General features: G+C 53.4%; 2 protein-coding genes across 7 annotated transcripts; both read right to left on the bottom strand.

Annotated features, from left to right (window-relative positions):
• Positions 1 to 8: 8 nt before the first annotated feature.
• Positions 9 to 5,173, bottom strand: ALKBH6 (alkB homolog 6). Of its 6 annotated transcripts, none has more exons than XM_059382615.1 (7): positions 5,103 to 5,173; positions 4,264 to 4,342; positions 3,876 to 3,944; positions 2,329 to 2,389; positions 1,835 to 1,986; positions 1,518 to 1,634; positions 9 to 452 (listed from the first exon to the last, which is right to left on the bottom strand). In XM_059382615.1, the coding sequence occupies exons 1-7, from the start codon at positions 5,144 to 5,146 to the stop codon at positions 189 to 191; spliced, it is 786 nt and encodes a 261-aa protein (XP_059238598.1). In that variant the 5' UTR covers positions 5,147 to 5,173; the 3' UTR covers positions 9 to 188. The 6 variants fall into 6 exon arrangements, with proteins under 6 accessions (XP_059238598.1, XP_059238601.1, XP_059238600.1 ...); XM_059382618.1 differs by having other exon boundaries at positions 5,128 to 5,132; XM_059382617.1 differs by lacking the exon at positions 5,103 to 5,173 and adding an exon at positions 5,006 to 5,042.
• Positions 5,174 to 5,603: 430 nt separating this feature from the next.
• CLIP3 (CAP-Gly domain containing linker protein 3) lies at positions 5,604 to 17,839 on the bottom strand. Its single transcript, XM_059383556.1, has 14 exons — positions 17,672 to 17,839; positions 17,125 to 17,346; positions 13,958 to 14,097; positions 13,779 to 13,872; positions 13,406 to 13,567; positions 12,881 to 12,999; positions 12,149 to 12,385; positions 9,544 to 9,679; positions 9,265 to 9,393; positions 8,476 to 8,619; positions 8,279 to 8,402; positions 8,011 to 8,075; positions 7,546 to 7,618; positions 5,604 to 7,144 (listed from the first exon to the last, which is right to left on the bottom strand). Exons 2-14 carry the CDS (start codon positions 17,285 to 17,287, stop codon positions 7,090 to 7,092), a joined length of 1,641 nt encoding a protein of 546 aa, XP_059239539.1. The 5' UTR covers positions 17,288 to 17,346; positions 17,672 to 17,839; the 3' UTR covers positions 5,604 to 7,089.
• Positions 17,840 to 21,090: the final 3,251 nt, after the last annotated feature.

Below are 21,090 nucleotides of genomic sequence, written 5' to 3'. Positions count from 1 at the left end.
GCCAGAGAGAGATTTTTGTTGCTTTATTTGAAATGGGACCTCTTCCTATAGTTCCCACAAAGTTACTGGGGGGGGGGGGGTCGTCCGGGGGGGGGGAGGGAGCCGCCTCTGCCCCAGGGTTCCAAGGTCAAAGGGTGGACGCTGTCAGGCCCAGGCGGAGAGCCCGGGAATGCAAGCGGACGCGCCAGTCACTTGCTCAGTAGGAGGCCGGTGCGCAGCACGCGGGGCACGCGGCGGATGGTCAGCGAGACGCGCGTGCCACGGACCAGGCTGGCTCCGGGCTGCGCGGACGGGCAGGCGGCAGCGTTGGGCGGCAGGGAGGCGGCGTCCAGCGCGTCTACGCGGGCAGCTGCGATGCCGTGGAGGAGGCGCGTATAGGCGGTGCCACGGAGCACCAGCAGGCTGCGCGGTTCCAGCAGCAGCGAGGTGGCTGGCCGGGGCGGGGACCGGGGCTGCGGGGTGGGCTGAAGGTCAGCGAGTCCCCGGAAGTCAGGGGGCTAGCAAGGTTAGCGGACTTGAAAGGTTGGGCGGGGGGGTGGTCAGTGAGTTCCCAGGGACCAAGGCTCAGGGGCGATCAGAGGGTTCCCAGGGAGAAGCTCTGGAGTGGAAATCCTATGAGACTCGGTTAGTGGGCTCGAGTGAGGGGCAAGGACCAGCAAGCAGTCCCTGGGGGTCGGGGGCGGGCGGGGGGGTGGTGCGGGGAGGAAGTTGGCTGCAGCTTGGACCCAGTGATCAGCAGGCCTAGGACTCTGTATGGAACTGGACAAAGGGCTTGGCTGAAGGCAGGACGGTGGGGTTTGGGATGGGGTAACAGTGAGGCGGGGAGGAGCCAAGGTGTGGTCTGGGCCTGTCTACAGACATCAGGATGTCTGAGGACACCCACGCAGTAGAAGGGGGTGTCAGCCTACCCAGGAGCACCTAGGGATACAAAGGAATAGCTGGCCTTGGGGTGCCCAGGGGAGTTTATGTGAACCCTAAGGTATGGGAAATGCATTACTCAGAGAAAGGTCAGGGAAGCTGCTGTCACCCGCAGCCCTCACAGAAGGGGATCAGTATATCTGGGGGGCCTTGAGCAGCGAGTCATGGGTTGAGGCCCCGGGGGAATCTGAAGGTGTCTCAGGAGGCAGATCTACACTATTGGACTGGCAGAGAGGTCTGTGTTGGGGTATCTGAGGGTATTAGTGTGTGCTGGAGTACTCGGGAGTCCTGCATAGGGTATATGGACCCTGGGCTATTGGGAGCACTCTGAATGTATGGGGCCAGGGAAACTGTAGGGCATTGGGGCATCCATTTAATAGGTAAGGGTACTGTGTTGTCTTCAGGTATCATTTCTAGGGCACCCTGCAAATGGATGGGACCAGAGTCTGGGAGGATGAGGGTGCATTCCATGAAGGGATGGGGGAAGGTGTCTGGGAGACTATCAGGGGTACCCTGCAGGCAGGAGAGAGTGGGGCCTACTGGAGGATGTGGGATGTCAGAATGCCCATGGGTGGCTGGGGCAGTGTCTCAGGGCCCACCTGCTCTGCAAGGTCATCGTCCTTTGGCTGCCGCGGCTCGTAGAGGTCCAGCATGGTGTGGGAGCCCAGGCTGATGGTGCTGACGGTCGGGTAGTAGAGTGGCCCATCCTCGTGGGGCTAGGGAGTGGGCACCAGGGCTGGACAGGGCAGGAGTCCACACCCCCCCCACCCTTTGGGGCTCAAGGAGGGTGCCCCTGCTTGGAATGGGGGTGCTGAATGCCTGGTTGGGGTATGTGGCTTCTTAATGAGTAGAGGTGGGTCACCATGACACCCTGCCCCATGGAGGTCTGGGGGTCGGGGTGAAGGCGTGTGGTTACCATGATGCCCTCCCCAGGCAGATACTGGTTCACAAGGACGTGGTTGGCTGGGAGACCCCCAAAAAGGCTGAGGTCAGATACTTTGTCCACGTAGCGCTGGAGCCACAGAGGCAGCCGCTCAGGAACCATCCCCCGGGGATGGGGGAGCCCACCTGGGAGAGGGCAATGGGGTCCTGAGGACACCCAACCGAGGAGCCCTGGCACTTGGAGTCCCCATTAGGAATATCCCAGGGGTTGGGAGCACTCTGACCCGGGGGAACCTCTGACTCTAGAGATCACTACCCACTGCTTCCTTCAAACCCCTGGACACTTGGGAGATACCCCCAACTCATCAGGAAATCCTTAGTCTATCAGAATCTCTGCTCGCCCCTCAGAATCCTCCTGGCCCTTGGAACCCCCTGAACCCTCAAGGATCCACCCAGTGTCACCAACCTGAGTCACTTGCCCGAGTCTACATCCCCAAATTGCCCATGCCCCTGGGCAGGGACACTTACCCCAGTTCTGTAACTTCCTCCCAGAGAGCTGGGTCCACTTTGGCTTTGGGGCATTGAAGACCTAGGAGGTGGGGAGGGGTCAGTCCTTTTTCAGGACCACTCTGATTCTCCCACCAAGAACAACATAGGGCCCTCTACCGGGGGTGGGGGGGTACATCTCAAAAGTCTGTGGGATTCTTCTCTGAGACAGTGTTCCCAGGATTGTGTTGTTTGCTCTTGATCCTGTGTCTACTAGGATCAAGAAAAAGAAACCAGAGCTACACAATCGTGGTATGAATCTACTCAGAGCTCTGGGCTGGATGGGGCTTTTTTAACCCAGCAAATAGTGTGCACGCCGTTAATTTCCTGAATCCCAGGCTATCTCAGCACAGCCTGACTTCTGGAACCTCTTTGTTCCTATCCCCTGGGGGAGGAAATGTGCTAGGCTGGGCTATCTCAGTGTAGCAAAGAGAGTACTTCGAAAATTCTCCACTGCCAAGATCCCAAGGGTCTAGAATGGGCAATCTCCAAGATAATGTACTCGATAACCTTGTCATTCCTTTCACAGTTATGGCGCTGGAATGGGCTACCACAGCACAAGAGTCTGTGTTCTTTGGGGTGCCTCGCTGGCTCGGTTAAGCATCTGACTCCTGATTTGGGCTCAGATCACAATCTCAGGTTCCTGAGTCAGGTTCCACGCTCAGCAGGCAGTCTGCTTGAGATTCTCTCTCTCCCTCTCTCCTTCCTGCCCTGCATGTGCGTGCACACATTCACTCTCTCTCAAATAAATAAATAATTTTTTTAAGTGTCTGTTCTTGTAGCTAACTTATTCCTGGGACTCACACTAGACAAGACTACTTGGGATAACACAAGGAAGACCTGTGCTCTCAGGCTTTGAGGCTGCAAAAGCTCTGAGCTTTGTAAATTCTTTTTTCCCCAAACCTTAAACACAGATGCAGAATACTGGGCCATCTCAGCACAGGTGATCTGTGCTTGATGACCTTGTTCCCAAGACTCTGGGTCTACAATGAGCTATCTCAGCAGAGTGAAGAGTTTACTCTGTAACATTCTGATGCCTGGGTTTTGTCAGCACAGAAATCTGAAACTGCAAATTCTTAATTCCCCCAACCTCAAATGGCCCAAACTGGGCAATCACAGCCTATGTTTATAACTGCCTTTTCTCCATGATAGCAGGATTGGGCTATCTCAGCAAAAAGGGCCGGAGATTTTTAACCTCCTTGTTTCTAGCATAAGGAATCTGTTTCTAGCTTTCCTCTGTTTTGGAGGCTGGACTGGGCTATCCCAGCACAGGGAGTCTGAGCTGCATAACTACCTTGCTAAGAATCAGTTTGGTTTCCCCTAAGTCTTCTGGGACTTCTAAGTTTCTTTCTGACAGGCCCCAGCAGGTCCTGCAAGAGGAATACGGAAGCGGAGGGATGAGTGCCGGGTGGCACTCTCCTTCCTGCCAGGATCATCACTGTAGCCTTAGGGGCTCTCACACAGAACCTGGAGACTGGGGAGGGACCAGGGAGGGAGGGAAAAACAAACCAGAAGCGTGTTGTGATTACCTGTCGAAGCAAATACTCTTCCTCTTCCTTGGAGATGAAGTCAGGGACATAGTAGATTACAGGTGGTGCCTAGGATAGAGAGCCTCCTGAAGGTGCGGCCCTGAGACCCACACAGGAGCCCTAGTGTCACTGAGCAGTCAGTCCTTCCCTCTGAAGAGTGGGTCCAGACATTCCCAGACAGGCCAGGGCCTGACTTCAAAGAACTAATGCTCATTTTGGGGGGTGGGAAGTGGGGGTGAGGGTAGAGATATATCCTGAGGGTAAGAATCAATTTGGAGGGAGGAAGCAGTCCCAGCCCACAAACCCAGGACTCAGCCTACCTCTCCCCACTCTTATCTTCCACCCGTTAGTCCCCACCTTCACCCTCTGCAACCCCAGTCCTGACAACCTGCTCCACCCTGAATGGTTCCAGGGCTGGGACCCTGGCGTCCTCATCCTCCATCGACACCAACTCCATGCACCCAGTCCTGTGGGGGAGGGGAGGACACTCTGAAGTCACCAAGCCTCCCACCCTCAGGCTATGATCCCATTTTCTGCTTTACCAAAGGCGTGGGGCCTCCCCTCAGCCCTACTGGGAAACTCACTTGGTTTCTAAAACCCGAATTCTCAGCATCTCAAAAGCCACCCGGACACAGTGAGCGCTCAGAAGGCTGCCCCGCTGCCCCAAACTCCATCCACAACGGCCTCTCAAACTACACACATTTTTGCCTTCTTAAGCTTCTCACAGAGAACATCCTCTGACCTCACTGGGAGCCATTCTCAAGAGCTCCACGACTTCCAGGGCCGCACCCCTAAAATCCCTTCAAACAGTTTGAGACCCCATCCTAACAACTTCAGACTTGAAACCATGAGTCTGGCTCTCTAACAATATTCAAAATCACCATACACCCTCCTCCCACGTCAAACCCTTTCAGGTGCCCCACTCTCAACACCCACGTGCCCTCCGTCTCCTAAGAAAGGTCCACCCTCAGTCTCCTCGGATCTCCCCATTCTGGACCCCTTCACATTTCTCCTCCCGAGCGCCCCTTCCCTGCAGCAACCTTGGGCCTTTAGTCCGGAGCCTAACTCCAACCTTCTTCCCTACCCAAACCCCTTAGACTCCCCACCCCGAGTCTTCCAGAATTCCATACTCTGAGCTTCCCGGGACTCCCATCTGAGCTTCCCCAGGTCCCCGTTCTCAGTCCTCTCACACCCCCATCTCCGTCCCAAGCCACCCCCAAAACTGACCGTCCACCAGTGTCCCCTCCAATACCCGAATTAAACACCCCCATTCCCTTCCCAGCCACTTCCGCCCCACGTTCCTGACGCAGGTTTCCTCAGACCAACAGGAACTCTCAAATGTCTTAAGGGTCCGCCTCCCACCCAATCGGCGCTCTCACCCAACTTTCCCCGCCCCTCCTCAGTGATAGGCTGCACCTCCTAGCCCCTGAACCACTGGGGATCCTTCGGAAACGGGTCTTCTGGCACCGACCAATCAGGCTCCAGGAGTCCACCAGTTCTCACCGCGGAGTGGCCGCAGACGTGAGCGGTAGCTACGGAAGGGGCAAGATGGTAAGGAAAGCCGCCCGGAGGAGGCAGGACTGTTAGAACGACTTCCCGCAGGCTAAATCATTCCGTTCCCATTCCGCAGGGAGGCTAGATTGAAGGAAGGCCTTCCTCTCTCGTCCTCTCCCAGCAAGGGTCCAAGAGCAGGCCTACAACTCCCCAAATACTGACCTGACGCAGACAAGCCATAGAAACATTTTTATTGAAGGGGATAGGGGTCATGCTGAGTTCGGGGACATGCAGTGAAGGGGCAGTCGTGAGCTGTCCTTGGTGGTCAGGGCCCCAGGTCCACCCTAGACCCCCTGGGCCTTTAGGTTCTCCCTCAGGCTGTTGGTCTGACCCGGGTGCTTGAGGTCCTTTGGGGCCAGTGACTCAGATTCGGTGTTTTGGACCTGTGACCAGAACGTAGATTGAAATAGGGGTTCCAGGATTTGCGATCCCCTCAAGGCCTTGGGGCCCTTCATATACTAGAGATGGAGGCTTTAGGATTTGGGGTTCCCTGGGTGTGGGGCTCTTTACATTTGGGTGTCTTGAGATCCATCGATTCAGGGCATTGAAGTGCTCCGGTTTCCAGGGATGAGAATTCCTGTTTGGGGTCTCCTGGTGCCTATGAGCAGGGCTTGAGGTGCTCTGGGAGCCCGGGATGCATATCCTGACTGCAGTCTCCTCCATCCCAGGCACAAGGACCTCCATGGTTGGGGTTTCCTGGGGGCTTGGGATTGAATTTTAAAATTTGGGATTCCCTGGGGATTTGGGGATTCCATGATTTGGGCGTTAGGGCCTTGAGGTCCTTTAGGAGCTATAGGACTTGGGGGCACAGGGGAATTTGGGACATGTACTCTGGGGTCTGGGATCCCCAGAGTCCCAGAATGGGGCCTCCAAATTTTGGGGTCCCCCAAAGGGGGAAGTCATTACTTAAAAAATAGAGAATTTTCTGGGAGTCTGGCCAGCACAGGGGCTGTGGGCCGTGTGGGGTGGGCTTCATACAAGGCACTGGGGGCTTCTTCAGGGCGCAGAGGATAGGAAGACTTAGGGGTCCTGTAATTAGCACTTCCAGGACTGTTTTGGTGTCTGTAAATTGGGGGTGAGAGTGGGCTGGTTAATGTGGGTCTCTTCTTGAGGGGTAAGAGTGGGGATTTGTTAATGTAGGGTGTCTGATTGCAGTGTAAGTTTTGGGGGTGACCATGGTGGTCACAACATCTTGAGGGGACTGATGTTAAATGTAGTTGTTACTCTGTTGCTCTGGAGATATGACCTGTGTTTATTTCAAGGGGACTTGATGGAGGGGGGTGTCTTTGTTAATGGGGGAGGGTTCTGATCCAGTGATGAATGACTCAGGAATGTTCTGCTCTGGAGCCATTATGTAGAAGTCACCATCCTTTGAGGTGATGTGGAAACGTTATTGGGGGGTCTGCTCTGAGGGGTTGGGGACAGGGACTAGCCTGAAGGTGCTACACTCAGGGAATCTCTTTCTGGGTACCATAGGGTCTGTATTTGGGGGTTATGAGGGAATCTGTTAATAATGGGGCCTCAGTGATCGAGGGCTGGCTAATGGGGTCTCTATTCTGGATGTGTTACTGGGAATCTCTATCTCAGGGTGACTCAGGGGCTCCTTGTGTCAGGAGATGCTAGAGGGGACTCTTTGACTCTCTGTCAGGTATCCAGGCCTCTATGACTGCATCTCCGCCCTCAGCATCCAGGGAAACCAGCAGCAGAAGAGCAACCTGGAATGGAGAATCACGTCCATCCGTCATACCTTGATGCAGAATACAGAAACATCTGGATTCATCACCACCCTCCTCCCCCGACTCCTACTCTTCCCCAAGTGACTAGGGTTTGGCCTTTCTGGATTCTGTCTCTACCTGTCTGGCAATGCCTTCTCAGGCTCTTGTGAAGTGGAAGGTGTTCTGCCTCCTCTACCCACCCTTTAAGAGTGGAAGCCACCAGAATTCAGTGTGGGATCTCACCCCCTAAAAAACATTTCTGGGTCAGCTGACTAGTCAAAAGTTTTGCTAACCTCTATTTCCAGCCCCAACCAGAAGCCCAGATCCCTGTGTCCAATGGCCATTTGTACAACCTCTCCCTGAACATCCCCCTGGAGGTGGGCCAACGGTGGGCTACCCACCTGGAGATGGAGTTCTCTGATGCGATGTCCTTTGGGGCTCGGACTGTGGTGAAAGTGCGCTTGGGTTGTGTCACTGAAGGGAAGGGCAAGGTTTCAGGTAAGGGAATGATAGACCCTCAATACCCAAACAGACTCCCTGTCAATGATACTTATCCATGTCCCCAATACCCACCTGAACCCCACATTCCAGTACCCATCCGGATCTCTTGTTAGTAACCTTCCTTATATCCCCCATACCTACACATGCCCCAGTGCCTGCCCAGAGCCTTGTTGTTACCATTCCCAATACCCTACCCCATAGCACCTATCCTCTTTGGGATCCTGTCTCATCATTTTCCTGGGCCCTGTATCCCCTGTTAAGTCCTGGAAATATGTCACCAGCATATACCTGAGAACTCAAGACCCTTCCTCCCATCCCCAAACCCTCATCCCTCCTCTACCTCCTATATCCCAATCCCAACTCACTTGTCACTTGATGCACTTTTTTGGCTCCGATACTGTCCCCAGGGGGGTCAGTGGATCCACCAATCCTGGGAAGACATAAGAAGGGTGGGAGGAGTCAGAATCACAAGAAGCCAGGAAAGAAGCTGAACCCATAGGGTTCAGGAAGAGCTAGGGTATGAAGGGGAGTATCCACACTGCCCTGCTGGTCTGAGAGGAAAAGATGCCTGAGAAGCCTAGGGAATCAGGGTTCTGGGAGGTGCCCTGGGTTGGGGTTGGTGTTTGGGCTCACCTCTGAATTCGGGATGCTGGCGCAAAGACTCCATGCCGTGGGGGACAGGTGAAGTACCGGACACCGAAGACAGAACCATCATGCTTGCCAGTGGGCTGGTCTAGCTCAATGCCATACCAGTAACCTGCAGCAGTGGGGTGTCAGGATGCCTCAAGGTCTTACCTGCCCAACCCCCCACCCTAGATCACTGTCCTCACCGGGGGCAAAGTCTGTCTTCCCATAGAAGCGCACGGTCCCTTGCTTCTGGCCCGCGACAAGGACTTGGTCTCCAACCTCAGCCTTGGCTCCTTCCCGCTGTTGCAGGCTGCCCAGAGACGGGGATGACGGGGGCTTCTTCTTGCCTGGGGTAAAGGATACAGTGGGAAGGAGTGGGGCCCCAAGATGCTTGCCCTGGGGACCCTATGCCACCCAAAAAGACCCAAGGTAGAAACTCTGTCCTGGCTCCAGTCAGGAACTCTAGAGCCTTCCCCAGAAACAGAGGAGGGTTTGGGACTTGAAAGGAAATCTCAACGGCCAGAAAATTGGGCTGGGGGTGGGGGCATGAGGGTTAGGCCTGAAGGGAAACTGAGTCAAGAACCTGGAGAACCCCAAAATCCTTTCTCAAAACTGAGATTATCTGGACCCAAAGGAAAAACTGAGTCACAGAATTCAGAAGCCCAGAAGTTATCCTTTTAAAATGAAGGGAGGAGTTGGGTATGAAGATAAATAAAGTCATTAAAGCCAGGAACCCCATAGATTCTTCCCTAAAACTGGGGAGAAAACCCTTGCCCTGAAGAGAAACTAAGTAACAAAAGGCAGAAAACCCACAGATCTTTTGAAGAACTGGGTGGGGGGCCAGTACTATGTCAAAGGAGAAACAGAGTCATAAAAGTGAATTCCTCTAACACAGGAGTTTGGGCCTGAGGAGAAAACGAGTCACCGAAGCCAGGCTACCCACAGAATATCCTCAAATTGGCTCTCCTCACCCAGAAGGCTCCCCCTCTGACCTTTGTGTTCCCTGCGGCCTTTGCCAGTGACACGGGAAAAGTCCATCCGAGGAGTCCGAGGTGTGGAGGTGACCGATGAAGGGGTTGCGTCCACTACCTTGGAGATCTTGGACACAGAGGCAAAGAGACCTGCAGGGGGGACAGAGCCTGTGTTGGGAGTGGTCCAAGCCTCTGCCCTCTGCCCGGCCATCATCGCCCCACCCCCATCACCAGTCAGCAGCATCAGAACTACTGAGTGGACCCCACTGCCACCCCTTTTGAGCCCCAGGTGGGACTGACCCTGCTTCGGAGGGCAGATGAAGTAACGGACACCCCCAACACTGCCATCATTCTTGCCCTCGGGTTCATCCAGCTCCACGCCCACCCACTGGCCACTGGCGAACTCCGTGGTCCCGCAGAACCGAAGTGTGCCCGTCTGAGGAAACAAGTGAGGATAAGGTTTTTGAGGGGGGTGGGTCCTTGAGAAGCCATGATAGATCACGGGCACACAGGCAGCATGGAGAATAGATGAGGGAACCCTGAGCTCCAATCTGGACACCCCCATTTCCTGGCTGTATGACTGAACAGCACTGAGCCTCTGTGTCCTCATCTATGATATGGGAACAGAAATCACACCCACCTTATAGCATGGTTATAGAACTTCCCTGTTCAGTGCAGTAAATAGCCATAAGCCACAGATAACAATTTAAATGAACTGAAATTAAATTTAAATTTAATTGCCCTGGTTACACTCACCACATTTCAAGTGTTCAGTTGCCACAAAATAGCTTATGGCTATTTTACTGGGCAATACAGACACAGAATATTTCCATCCTCACAGATGGAAAGGTCGATTAGACAGAGCTGGCACAGCCTCAGAACAGGGCCTGGTGCTGAGTGAGGGATCAGTGAGTGTTGACTATTTTCCTGCAACTTTGGTCAAATGACCTCCGAGGCCTCAGATTCCCCTGTAAAATGGAGATAGCAAAGCACTTCATAGGCTGGCTGGCTAGTTGAAACACTTGCAATATATGCAAATTCATTTAGTTGCCGTGAGCTTTCCGTGGGTATGGCTATATCACTGTATGAGGCTGCTTCATTCTCTAAGCCCCAGTTCCTTGTCTATAAAATGGGTGAATTGATAGTGCCTACTCTGGAGAATTAGTGTGGGGATCAGAAGACTGCCTGGCATACAGAGAACGCTTGGGTTGCACCAAACCCTATTCTAAGGGCTTTCCGGATTTTAATTAATTTAAGTCTCATACAACCACCTGAGGTGGGTACTCTTATTAGCTCCATTTTAGAGATGAAGAAACCGATACCTGGAGCTGGAAAGTAGGTGGCCCCAAGCCCCACAGTTGGAAAGCAGCAAAACTGAGATCTGCCTGAGTGCGTAACCACTGTGCTATGCTGTTTCTCTAAGAGGCAGACTATTATTATTGTTCTTATCTTCAAACAAAAAGCTTCACCTCTTTGAGCCTCTAACAGTCTTCTGGGTTGTAAAATGGGGAGAGTCAAACCATTTTGCTTTCAGAATTGTCACGTGGATTTGATTAGCTCAGGTACAGAAGGTGTTACCGATGGGGTGGCTGCGTGCAAAACCCATGATAGGGAAACACAATGTGACTTTCAAAATTCCTCACTGTACAGGGACGCCTGGGTGGCTCAGTTGGTTAAGCGGCTGCCTTCGGCTCAGGTCATGATCCCAGCGCCCTGGGATCGAGTCCCACATCGGGCTCCTTGCTCAGCGGGGAGCCTGCTTCTCCCTCTGCCTCTGCCTGCCATTCTGTCTGCCTGTGCTCGCTCTCTCTCCCTCCCTCTCTCTGACAAATAAATAAAATCTTAAAAAAAAATTCTTCACTGTACAAGCAACGAAATTCAAATTCCTTCCAGTGGCCTGCAGGTCTGGTATGATCCAGCCCCTGCTGGCCTTTCCACATCTCCCTCCAGTCCTGCTACCCCTTCCCTCTTCTTGGCCTTTGGACCTGCTGATTCCTCTGCCTCAGGCATCAGCTCCTCACAGAAGCCTTTGGAGCATCCCAGCTAAAACTGACTGCATATGCCCGCAGCCAGGGGCGATTTACTAAATCCAAACTTTTTTTTTAACCTAAAAAAAATTTTTTTTAAAGTAATCTCAACATCCAACTCATTGGATTGGTCTCATGACCTTGAGATCAAGAGTCACATGCTTTACTGACTGGGCCAGCCAGGCATCCCTAAATCCAAACATTTAATGGTTTTCAAAACCCTTGATGCTACCAGAAACTGTCTTAAACTATGGGTTTCCTTGATTGGACATTTCTCCTTCATTAGAAAAAAATTTCCATAAGAGTGGGTCTGGGCTCATATAACCCTTAATTCCCAAGGACAGTCTGGGTCCAGCATGGAGACACCAGCAAAATAAATCAAAGCTGGAGAAATAATGATTCTCTCTGCCCTCTGGGCATTTGTACCTGCTTTCCCCTAAGTGGGACCCCCCCCTTTTCCTTTTCTTCTCCTGGTTCATCCCTCTCTATCATCAAGGGGGTGCATCCGTCCCATCACACCCCTGATTATTCTGACCTGTCCTTTATTTTCCCTAAGTACTGACCACTCTGGGAGCAGAGGTGGGCCCTGCCTAGGGCCTACAAGGCCCAGGAGAACTCACAGGTGCAGAGCTGCACTGATCACTCTGCTTCCTCTTGACACCCACAATTGTTCTGGGCTGACACTGTCAGGCGATAGATCTGTCTTCCCTCCCTGCGCTGAGAGCTCAGTCCAGGGTGGGGCAAAAGGAAGCACTCACAGAACAACTGTGGAAATGACTGGGAGGGCGGATGTCCAAAGAGAGGGACTACACTCTGTCCAAGGACCCAGCTCTGAGGCATGAGGGCCGCCCTCTCCCCACCTTTCCCCAGTCTCTGACCTTCTGGCCATCCAGCAGCACGCGGTCTCCCAGGCGCAGACCCAGTGCACTGAGCATGAGATTGCCCGGGACGTTGTCATAGTTGGGTAGCGTGACCTTGGGGAGGGCACAAGAGAGCGGCACAGCCTCCTCCAGCAGTGTTCGCAGCTCCTTGGCCACCAGTGCTGCCTCTGCCTTGTCCAGGGACATGTCCATGGGGTCTGGGACCACCTCTGCTGGCACCTGTCCCTTTCGGTTCTGGAGGCCAGTGGGAAGAAAGGAAGTGAGGAGTCAGGGGCACAGGCTGTAACTCCACTGAGCCCATGCTCCCAGAGACCCCTAGTCTAGGTAAAGCCAAGGTAGAGCTAGGTCATACCCTAGGCCAACATGGGAATACAAAGGGGTGAGGTACTGAAGTACAGACCATGTCCCGGGGAAAGTCCACCCCCAACCTCAGGCTGGGGATTTCAAGTAACTGAGAATGGAACTAGGGGTAAAGCCAAGGGAATGAAGGTCACACTTCAGTCTCTGGGGCATAATCTTAGGGAAGCCATGCCCCGGGAGCGCCCAAGCCTGGAATGGGACCATGTGATGGTAAATACCAGCTACCACTTCATTTCTTGAATGTACAAATGATTTTTCTAAGAAGCTTCCAGAAGTGCAAGGGGTCCTGGCCCCTTCCCCCTCTGCTGGCCGGGCAAGGGTGGGGAAGGAAGAAGGAAGCTACTGGGGGCTGGGCCAGGGGTGCAGTACCCGCAGCGCTGGGTTGGCACCATGCTCCAGCAAACATTTGGCCGCACCCAGGCACAGGTTGGAGGCAGCGATGTGCAGGGCTGAGCCATGGTTGAAGTCACTGCACGTGGAGTTCACCACTGGGTTGTGGGCGAGAGGAGGGTTCCAGGTGAGTGGTCTCGACACCCTGCCCTGTCCTCCAATACCATCTTACAGTCTCCCCATGCCCATCTCTTAAGCCACAGGCCTCAATGCAGCTTCACATGCAAACCACCCCCTCCTATACCCCTTACCCCCCACCCCCATCCTCTTTAGGCCCCGCCCCCCCCAACAAGGTCCCCCTCTGCAGTGGCCATGGGTCACGGATGTCTGGGCCCCATCTCCCGCATCTCTTGCCTCCAACCTACCACTATCTCCACAGATCCCGGGTCCCTCGCCCCTCAGCTGCCCCCTCCCCCAAACACATCTGGGGCACCCTCCCTTGGCTTCCAGCCTCCTTCTTAGGCCAGGGTTCCATCTCATTCCAGCCTGGTCCCTCCTGCTCACCTCTTGGCCTTGCGCCCTTCAGCAGCACGCGCACCAGGTCAGGAACATCGAAGTAGGCAGCGTAGTGAAGCGCGTTCATGTTGGTCCAGCGGCTGCGCAGTGTTACATCGGCGCCCAATGCCAGCAGTTGCTGTGAAAGGCGCACAGCCGCAGCGGGGTCCCCTGCACAATAGCCCAGGTCAACTTGCATACCCTCCTCCAAAGCCTGGGTCCAAAGCACTGGGAAGGCCCTGGGCCTCAGGGACTGTGCTTTACCATGTTGGGCTGTGGATTCAGGGTGGGGGTCTCAGGGGCAGGATTCTGAGTGGTTCTGAAGGTATCTGGTCTGGAGGCCTACGTGTTGGGGCTCAAGCTTTGGGGGTTTGGACCTTACCAACTCCATGAGCCCCAGCTTTGCACGCATAGTGGAGCAGTGTCATGTCGGTCAGCCCATCACGATCATTCACGTGGCAGCCTCGACGCAGAATCTGGGAGAACCACGGGAACAGGGAGGTTTACCCAAACATGTGAGGGACCCTGTCCTCTCCCTCCCTGGCTTCCCAAGTATCTTACCTCATTGCCGATGACATCGATCTTGTGTTGGACTTGGGGTACCCACTGGCGCACAATGGCGAACAGTTCAGGGATGGTGGTCTGGGGGTCAAAGAGAATCTCCTGGCATGCCGGGTCATTGGGATCGAAGAATGTGAAGGCTAGGGCAGTAAGAGGTTCAAAGTCACCCCAGGCAAGCTGACTCCCTCTTTCCATCCTGAGGCAGGACAGCTCTAGGCTTTTGCCTTTAAGATCTTCTAATGCATGGTCTCAAACCATATTGCGCACGGGCCACAGACATTTTCTGTGTGGCCAGCAAGCGGCTTCAAGATCAGAAAATTTCACACAGAACTCTGGACACCCCTGTGTGTCTTGCCAAGTTGGAAAAATCTAGTAATTCTACAGAGCAGCAAACCCTACTCCTTGAAACTGAGAGTGTGGAAGGAGTGTGGTACCTTGAGTCTGCATGTGTCCCCCCAGGGTTGGGGAGTGGTTAGGGGATTGGGTGGGGGTTGCTACTGCTCTAGCACCCCGCTGCCCTGGCAGAGAATGGGCACAGTTTGGCTAAATCTCAAAACAAAACTTAAAAATCCCAGAAAACCAGGTTTTTAAGAAAAATCTCAATTTTTCAAATACTGTGCTGTACACATTAAAATGTACCCATGGGCAGGAGGTAGCTGCGGCCAGCCAGGGTGAGGGGCTAGAGGAACTTGCATCTCCCCCCAGGCCTAATCATTGATGGCTAATGTTGATAATGCTCCCTGTAGCATTATCAACACTTAGCACAGGGCCTGGAGCACGGCAGGAGCCCTCCCCGTACTGAATGAATGAGGAAATGAACACCCAGATGTCACACAGCCCAGGAAAGCGCCAGACACAGCGTCTCCAGGAATCAGCCTGTGTGGGTTCCTTTTAAAACCCCAGTCACGTCACAGCCCTCCTTGGCTCAGAACCTGGCCCAGGCTCCCCCTGACACTTGAATTACTGACCACCGTCCTCCCCGCAGCCCACAAGTCCTGCACAAACTGGCCTCTTCTGTTCTTTGCCCTCTCTCCCTCACTCATCCTACCCAGCCACACTGGCTCCTTCTGTCCTCCCAACACGCCTGGCACATTCCTGTCTCAGTGGCTTGGCACTTGCTGTTTTGCTTGCCTGGGACAGTGTCTCCACACCCCCACCCCCACCCCGAAGCCTTCTCAGGGCTTGGCAGGCTTTACCCAAACGTCACTTCTTCAGGGAGGCCTCCCCAGAACACCCCGTGGAAATCAGCACCTGTGCCCTTCTCCATCCTGGGCCCTTTTTTTCCTTCTTTAATCACAGCCTATCCCACTACTTAACAGTAACTTGTTTACTCCATCTTCCTTCCCTTTCTCCCTCCTTCTTTTTCTTTGTTTTTCTTCTTCCCTCATTTTTCCCCTTTTCCTCTCTCACGTGTCTCCCTCACTAGGATGTAAGCCCTACGTTTCAGTGCTGTCTGTTCGCTCCCTTCTCCCTAAGGCCCAGAACCGCAGCTGGCATGCAATGGGTGCTCAAGCAATGTCCTGCTAAATTAACTGCATACAATTTCATTCACAAATACACTAAGTTCTTCACCAAATCCACCTCGGCCCCCACCCTTTCTCCTAGACCCCATTTCCAGATGCCTTCATGTTCTATGACCAAAACCCTCCTTGTTCTATGAGCAAGAGTCTGAGGGAGGCGGGGTGGGGCACAGGGAGCAGCCTACACCCTCTGACCTCCCACCAGGCCACGGGCCCCAGCCATGTCTAGCTACATTTCCAAATGAGGTTCTCCATTTTCCTGGCGTGGATTCCTTGCACCGGACACCCAGATAATGTTCTCATTTTTCTATCAGACTGAGCTCAACTTGAAGCCTCTCTGACCTGCTTCTAGCAGGTGACACGGTCACAGATGCCATCCCTAGTGACCCCTACTCTTTGAACCTGGTGTCTAGTTTCTGAACTTACAGCTGCTGGGAATTCCCAGCCAGCATCTTCTAAATGCCCCCTCCACCTTCTGTATCCAGTAGCCAGAAGGAACTTTTAAAAATATAAATCAGATCCACCACTCCCGCTGCTTTTAAATATCTCTCCACCAAGTGCCCTCCCTTAATTACACTCATTCAAAGTCCTCACAGTAGCCCCTAAGGCCCTCCCAGATGTAATCATTACCAAACGCTCACCTTGACTCCCATCACTCCCTAACCACAGCTTCAGGACCATCTTCTGTTCCTGCCCAGGGTTTTTGCACTAGCTCCTCGCAACCAGAAACTATTTTTCTCCAGCTCTCCTATGGCTGATTCCTCCTCATGCTCTGGGCTTTAGTCTAAATCCCACCTCAATCAGAAAGACCCACTCTGACCACTCCACCTCAAGGTGTTGCCCCCAGGCCCCCCTATTATATGTCCCTCCTTTATTTCTTTCATAGCATTCACTCCATCTGACTTGCCTGATTTAACTATTACTTGCTCCCTCCTGAGAACAGGGTTCATGCCTGGATCGCTCACCATGAAATCTCTATCACCAGAATAAAGCTTGTCACAGACTAGTAGCAATGGCTAATATGCTTGGTGAATGATTAGACACCTTCAGCTTCTCCAAAAGAGGCCACCCCTTCTGCTCCACAACTTCCGAACTCAGAGCCTTTACTCCTGTAGTAATCTCTCTGGGTACTCCCTTCCCCTGGCCCTTTCTCTTGTTAAACCCCACTCATCCTTGGGTCTTCCTCAAATGCTACCTCCTCATGGAAACCATGTCTTTAAAAGCTCCTGCAGCATCCAGTTCTTGGCAAACACAATTATCCTCATGTCTTGTAATTATACATTTATATTATATTACGTTGTTATCAGTGTAGTTTGTCACTGAGGCCTGTAAGTTCTCTCAGGGCGAAGACTGGGTCTGTGTGGCTCCATGCTTTGCCCCAAGCATAGAGCCAGGTCCATGACAGGCTTTCAGTAAATGTTTGTTGAATGACTAAATGATTGAATGATGTGTCATGAATCAAAGATTAGGATTATTCCAATTCCATTCTTCAATGGGTGAATGAATTAATTAATGAAGGGGGGAGTCCAAGGGCCAAGACTCCCCTGGACCACTTTCAGATCCCCCAGAATTACCAGCAGAGCTCAGCCCAACCTCCCTGGCCACCCATGGCTCCAGACCAAATTGCAGGGTGGGGAAGGTGGTTACCGTAGTCCTTGGGGAGGGGGGCAGGTGCCGAGGGGTGCACAACAGGCTTCTGCCGGCGCTCCTGGGTGGGGCTGGGGGCCTCGGGGACCAGCTCATCCTCCTCCTCTTCTTCTTCCTCCCCCCGGAGTGGAGGGGCCATTGGAGCGGGATCTGTCTTAGTCATGGTCTTCAGTGGCCCTCCGGGGGGCGGGTGTAGAGTTGGGGGCGGCTTTCAGGCAAATCCTGGAGACAGCGGTCAGTTATAGAGAGCGCCCCACAGGGTCCAGCGTGTGAGCCCCCAGAAGCTCCCAGAAGCTCCAAGGCCCTCAGTGGCTCCCACGCCCCCAGCTCTGGATTTTGGGCAATCATAGCGACGACCATTACCCCTCAGAGGACCCTGGTCTACGGGCCCAGCGCCTAGCACTTCCCCCAGGTCCAGCCCCCCATTCTTCTCCTCCCACGTCAGGCCCCTCGGTCTAGGCCGCCCCCTCCCCTGGTTTGTTTATCTCGGGATGCAGGATGCTTCGCCCCTCCCCTTCTCCGCGGGCCTCCCCTATACCCATCTTACCTCGGGCGGATGGGGCTGGAGACCAAAGCTGAGACTGGGGAGACTGGAGTAATGGGGTGTCAGTGTCGGGGGAAGTGATGGGGGAGGAGAGGGAGACAGAAGGGGACGAGGCCCAGACGCCGACAGGGGATGGGGGTGGAGAGGGAGGGGCGCCGATGGCGCATGCGCAATGCTACTCCCCCCACCAGGCGCGGGGGCGGAGATACTGGGAGGCTCCTCGCTTTGATGAAAAGACTTAAGGCAGCGTTGAGAAAGGGATAGGCGCGGAGGATGGAGAAAGAAGAGACGGCCACGAAAAAAGATGTGAGACATCAAAACAGAGAGAGATGAAGCAGAGACAAGGGCAAAAGGAGAGGGATGGGAAAGCGAGCACAGTTCTTTTTTGGGCATATGCCTGGGATATAGCCTTTCCGCAGGCCCGCAAACCAGGCCAGTTAGGGCAGGGGTCTTAGTGTGGTGGTGATTATGAGTATTTTCTCTCTCTCTGAGGTCTCAGACCTAACTCCTTCTCTATGCTTGCCGCATATAAAGGATGTCTCAGAGGGATGATTTTGTAGACTCCTTTCATCCTCTTTGGTCATCAGTCATGTCGTTATCATCAGAGTGCTCAAGAGTTCTTACCAGGCTCTGAGAGGCTAAGCCACTTGTCCAAGGGCACACAGCAAATAGGTGATGGAGCTGACTTGAAACCAGACAGCCTGGCTGGAGAGTCTGGACTTTTAATCACCATGCTATACTGTTATAGCAGTGTGTAGGGTACAAAGCTGCCAATGAACCCCTTCAGCCCTCTCCAAACCTGTATGTCCCCCAAGAAGACCAAGAGCCAGACCAGGGTCCAGGCTTTACTGGTTCCATCAACCCGGTTTGGCTGTCACGCCTGCATAGCTGTGGGCTGCAATGCCCACAACCCCAGCCCAGAGATGACTGGGTGCCTTTGCCTTCCACCCTTCATCCTTCTAATGGTCAGGGCCGGCAATTCCATTTCCAAAATATTCCCAGAATTTAACCCCTCACCTCCTTTCCCCCCACCCATGCCCTCATCCTGGTCCTTCCTTCATCCTCTGCCCTGGATCCACTGCAATACACTGGCTTCCTTGCTCCTCCTCAGTGCAGGACCTTTGCACTGGCTCTTCCTTCTGCCCAGAACGCTCCTCCCCCAGATACTCAGTTCCCCTTGTCCCCTTGTTTAGGATTTTACTTACTGGTGCCTTTTCAGGGAGGCCTTCTCTGCTTTATCTAAAATGGCATCCCTACACACACACACACACACACACACACACACACACACATTTCCCTGCTTGTTTTTTTTTTTTTTGTTTTTTTTTAAGATTTTATTTATTTATTTGACAGAGAGAGAGATCACAAGTAGGCAGAGAGGCAGGCAGAAAGAGAGAGAAGCAGGATCTCCACAGAGCAAAGAGCCCGACATGGGGCTCCATCCCAGGACACTGAGATCATGACCCGAGCCGAAGGCAGAGGCTTAATCCACTGAGCCACCCAGGCGCCCCTTGTTTTTGTTTTTAAAGATTATTTATTTATTTGACAGAAAGAGACAGAACACAAGCAGGGGGAGTGGGAGAGGGAGAAGCAAGCTTCCTGCTAAGCAGGGAGCCTGATGTGGGACTTGATCCCAGGACCCTGGGATCATGACCTGAGCCGAACGCAGACACTTTATGACTGAGCACCCAGGGGCCCCACCCTGCTTCAGTTTTTGCCACAGCAACACTGCCTTCCTCCAGCTGACACCCTGGATGTTGGGCATTTCCAGGGGCTGTTCTCACTGGAGCATCCAGCCCGTATGCCTTCCATGCCAGGCACTCTCATCCAAGTGTCTGTTCAAACACTGTGTCCTTAGAGAGCCCTCTTCATCCATCCATCTGCCACCCCCACCCCATTACATTTTCATTTGGTCTTTACAGCACTTATCATCATCTGAAATTAATTATTAGTTTACTAGTTTGTCTTCCACTCAAGCAGAACAGGAGCACCATGCGGGCAGGATTTTATTGGTTGTGTTCACTGTTGTATACCCAGAACGGTACCATACATGCGGCAAAGGGTATGAGGGGCTCTTCAGAACTCGAAGAGTTCTGAACAACCCTTGCTCTGCTCTGGACTGTTTTACTGGCTGCAAAGCTTCAAGCTGGGGGCAGCAGGGACCTGGCACCAAGAAAAATAAGGATTGATGGGCCTTGGGCCCAAGTAAGCCCCAAGGTTCAAGGGGTCCATAGAAGGAGGTGCTTGGAGCCAGGCTTTTGAGGGAGGTGCTACAATGGCCCCAGTCGTGGGTGGCGGGGCTAGACAGGCCCATGTATGTGGAGTCTCTCTTTCTGTTCTCTGTCATCTGTCCCACAACATTATCTGTCCTGGAGCTCTGGCTTGGCATCCAGTGTGGGAGATGCAGGACTCTGGGCAATGACCACAGCTTTGTCGGCCACTCCACAGAGGATGGGATTCCTTGGATCCAGCAAGCTGGGCAATCCCAGACAAAGAAGTAATAGAGATGAAGAACACAGGGCAGAGAGGGGAGGGAAGGAGAGAAGGAAGAGAGGAGGGGAGAAGAAGTGGTGAGGAACAGGGAGGCCAAGGTGGGAGGGGGATGTCAAGGAACAGAGAGAGATGTGGGCAGAGACACTTGTGGGGATGTGGGGATGTGAAGAGATGTGAGGCCAGAGAGACATTCGTTGGGGAGATAAAGAAGTATGGGGCGTCCAGGTGGCTCAGTCGTTAAGCGGCTGCCCTTGGCTCAGGTCATGATCTCAGGGTCCTGAGATAGAGCCCCACACCGGGGTCCCTGCTCAGCAGAAATCCTGCTTCTCCCTCTCCCTCTGCTCCTCCCCTGCTTATTCGCGCTCACTCTCTGTCTGTCAAATAAATAAATAAATAAATAAATAACTCTTAAAAAAAACAAAAGTATGGGGAAACAGGAAAATGTAGGGGACATGGAGAGAAAGTTATGGAGATAGGCCAGACACAGAGAGGGACAGTGATATGAGGGACACAGAAAGATGGAGGTGAAGAGAGACATGGAGGAAATGGGGAGACAGACAGGAGGGCAGAGAGATGGGGCAGAGAAACATAAAGATGAATGTGGGAAGAGAGGAGGACATGGGAAAACAGGGATTGAATGAGGGCAGCGGAAGCAGAGAGAGAGAGACACTGTCAGCCCCGGGGCCCTGGCAGGCTTCATGAAGAGTACCAGGCCTGAGTTGGAGCTCTGTCCCTGCTCTTCTGTGTGTCCCCCTTGTGCCCCAGCATGGTCCAGTCACAGTCTGCCGGGACAGCCCCACTGCAGTTCCAGCTGACTGCTACTGGCTGTCAATATGAACCCAGTGCTGCTACACCTGTTGAGCCTTCAGGAAAGACCAAAAGTTATTTTAAAACACTGATGTTGAGGCCAGAAAAAGTCATATCCTCGA

This window comes from Mustela nigripes, chromosome 17, assembly GCF_022355385.1.
Source record: "Mustela nigripes isolate SB6536 chromosome 17, MUSNIG.SB6536, whole genome shotgun sequence".
NCBI lineage: Eukaryota > Metazoa > Chordata > Mammalia > Carnivora > Mustelidae > Mustela > Mustela nigripes.
Note: the sequence above shows the minus strand (reverse complement) of the source record. Positions and strands in the feature narration are given on the sequence as shown.

Bases quoted from the DNA above. Each gene is read 5' to 3' on its own strand.
- CLIP3 (XM_059383556.1), bottom strand. From the start codon at position 17,287: ATGACTAAGACAGATCCCGCTCCAATGGCCCCTCCACTCCGGGGGGAG. The intron at 13,000-13,405 runs GTGAGCAGGAGG...CCCACAACCCAG, and splicing joins GAAGGGCGCAAGGCCAAGAG to TGGTGAACTCCACGTGCAGT. The intron at 12,386-12,880 runs GTACTGCACCCC...ACTGGCCTCCAG, and splicing joins GTGCCAACCCAGCGCTGCGG to AACCGAAAGGGACAGGTGCC.
- ALKBH6 (XM_059382615.1), bottom strand. From the start codon at position 5,146: ATGGGGGTGTTTAATTCGGGTATTGGAGGGGACACTGGTGGACG. The intron at 2,390-3,875 runs GTAATCACAACA...CCCACCTCCTAG, and splicing joins AAGAGTATTTGCTTCGACAG to GTCTTCAATGCCCCAAAGCC. The intron at 453-1,517 runs GTGGGCCCTGAG...CCCACCCCGCAG, and splicing joins ACGATGACCTTGCAGAGCAG to CCCCGGTCCCCGCCCCGGCC.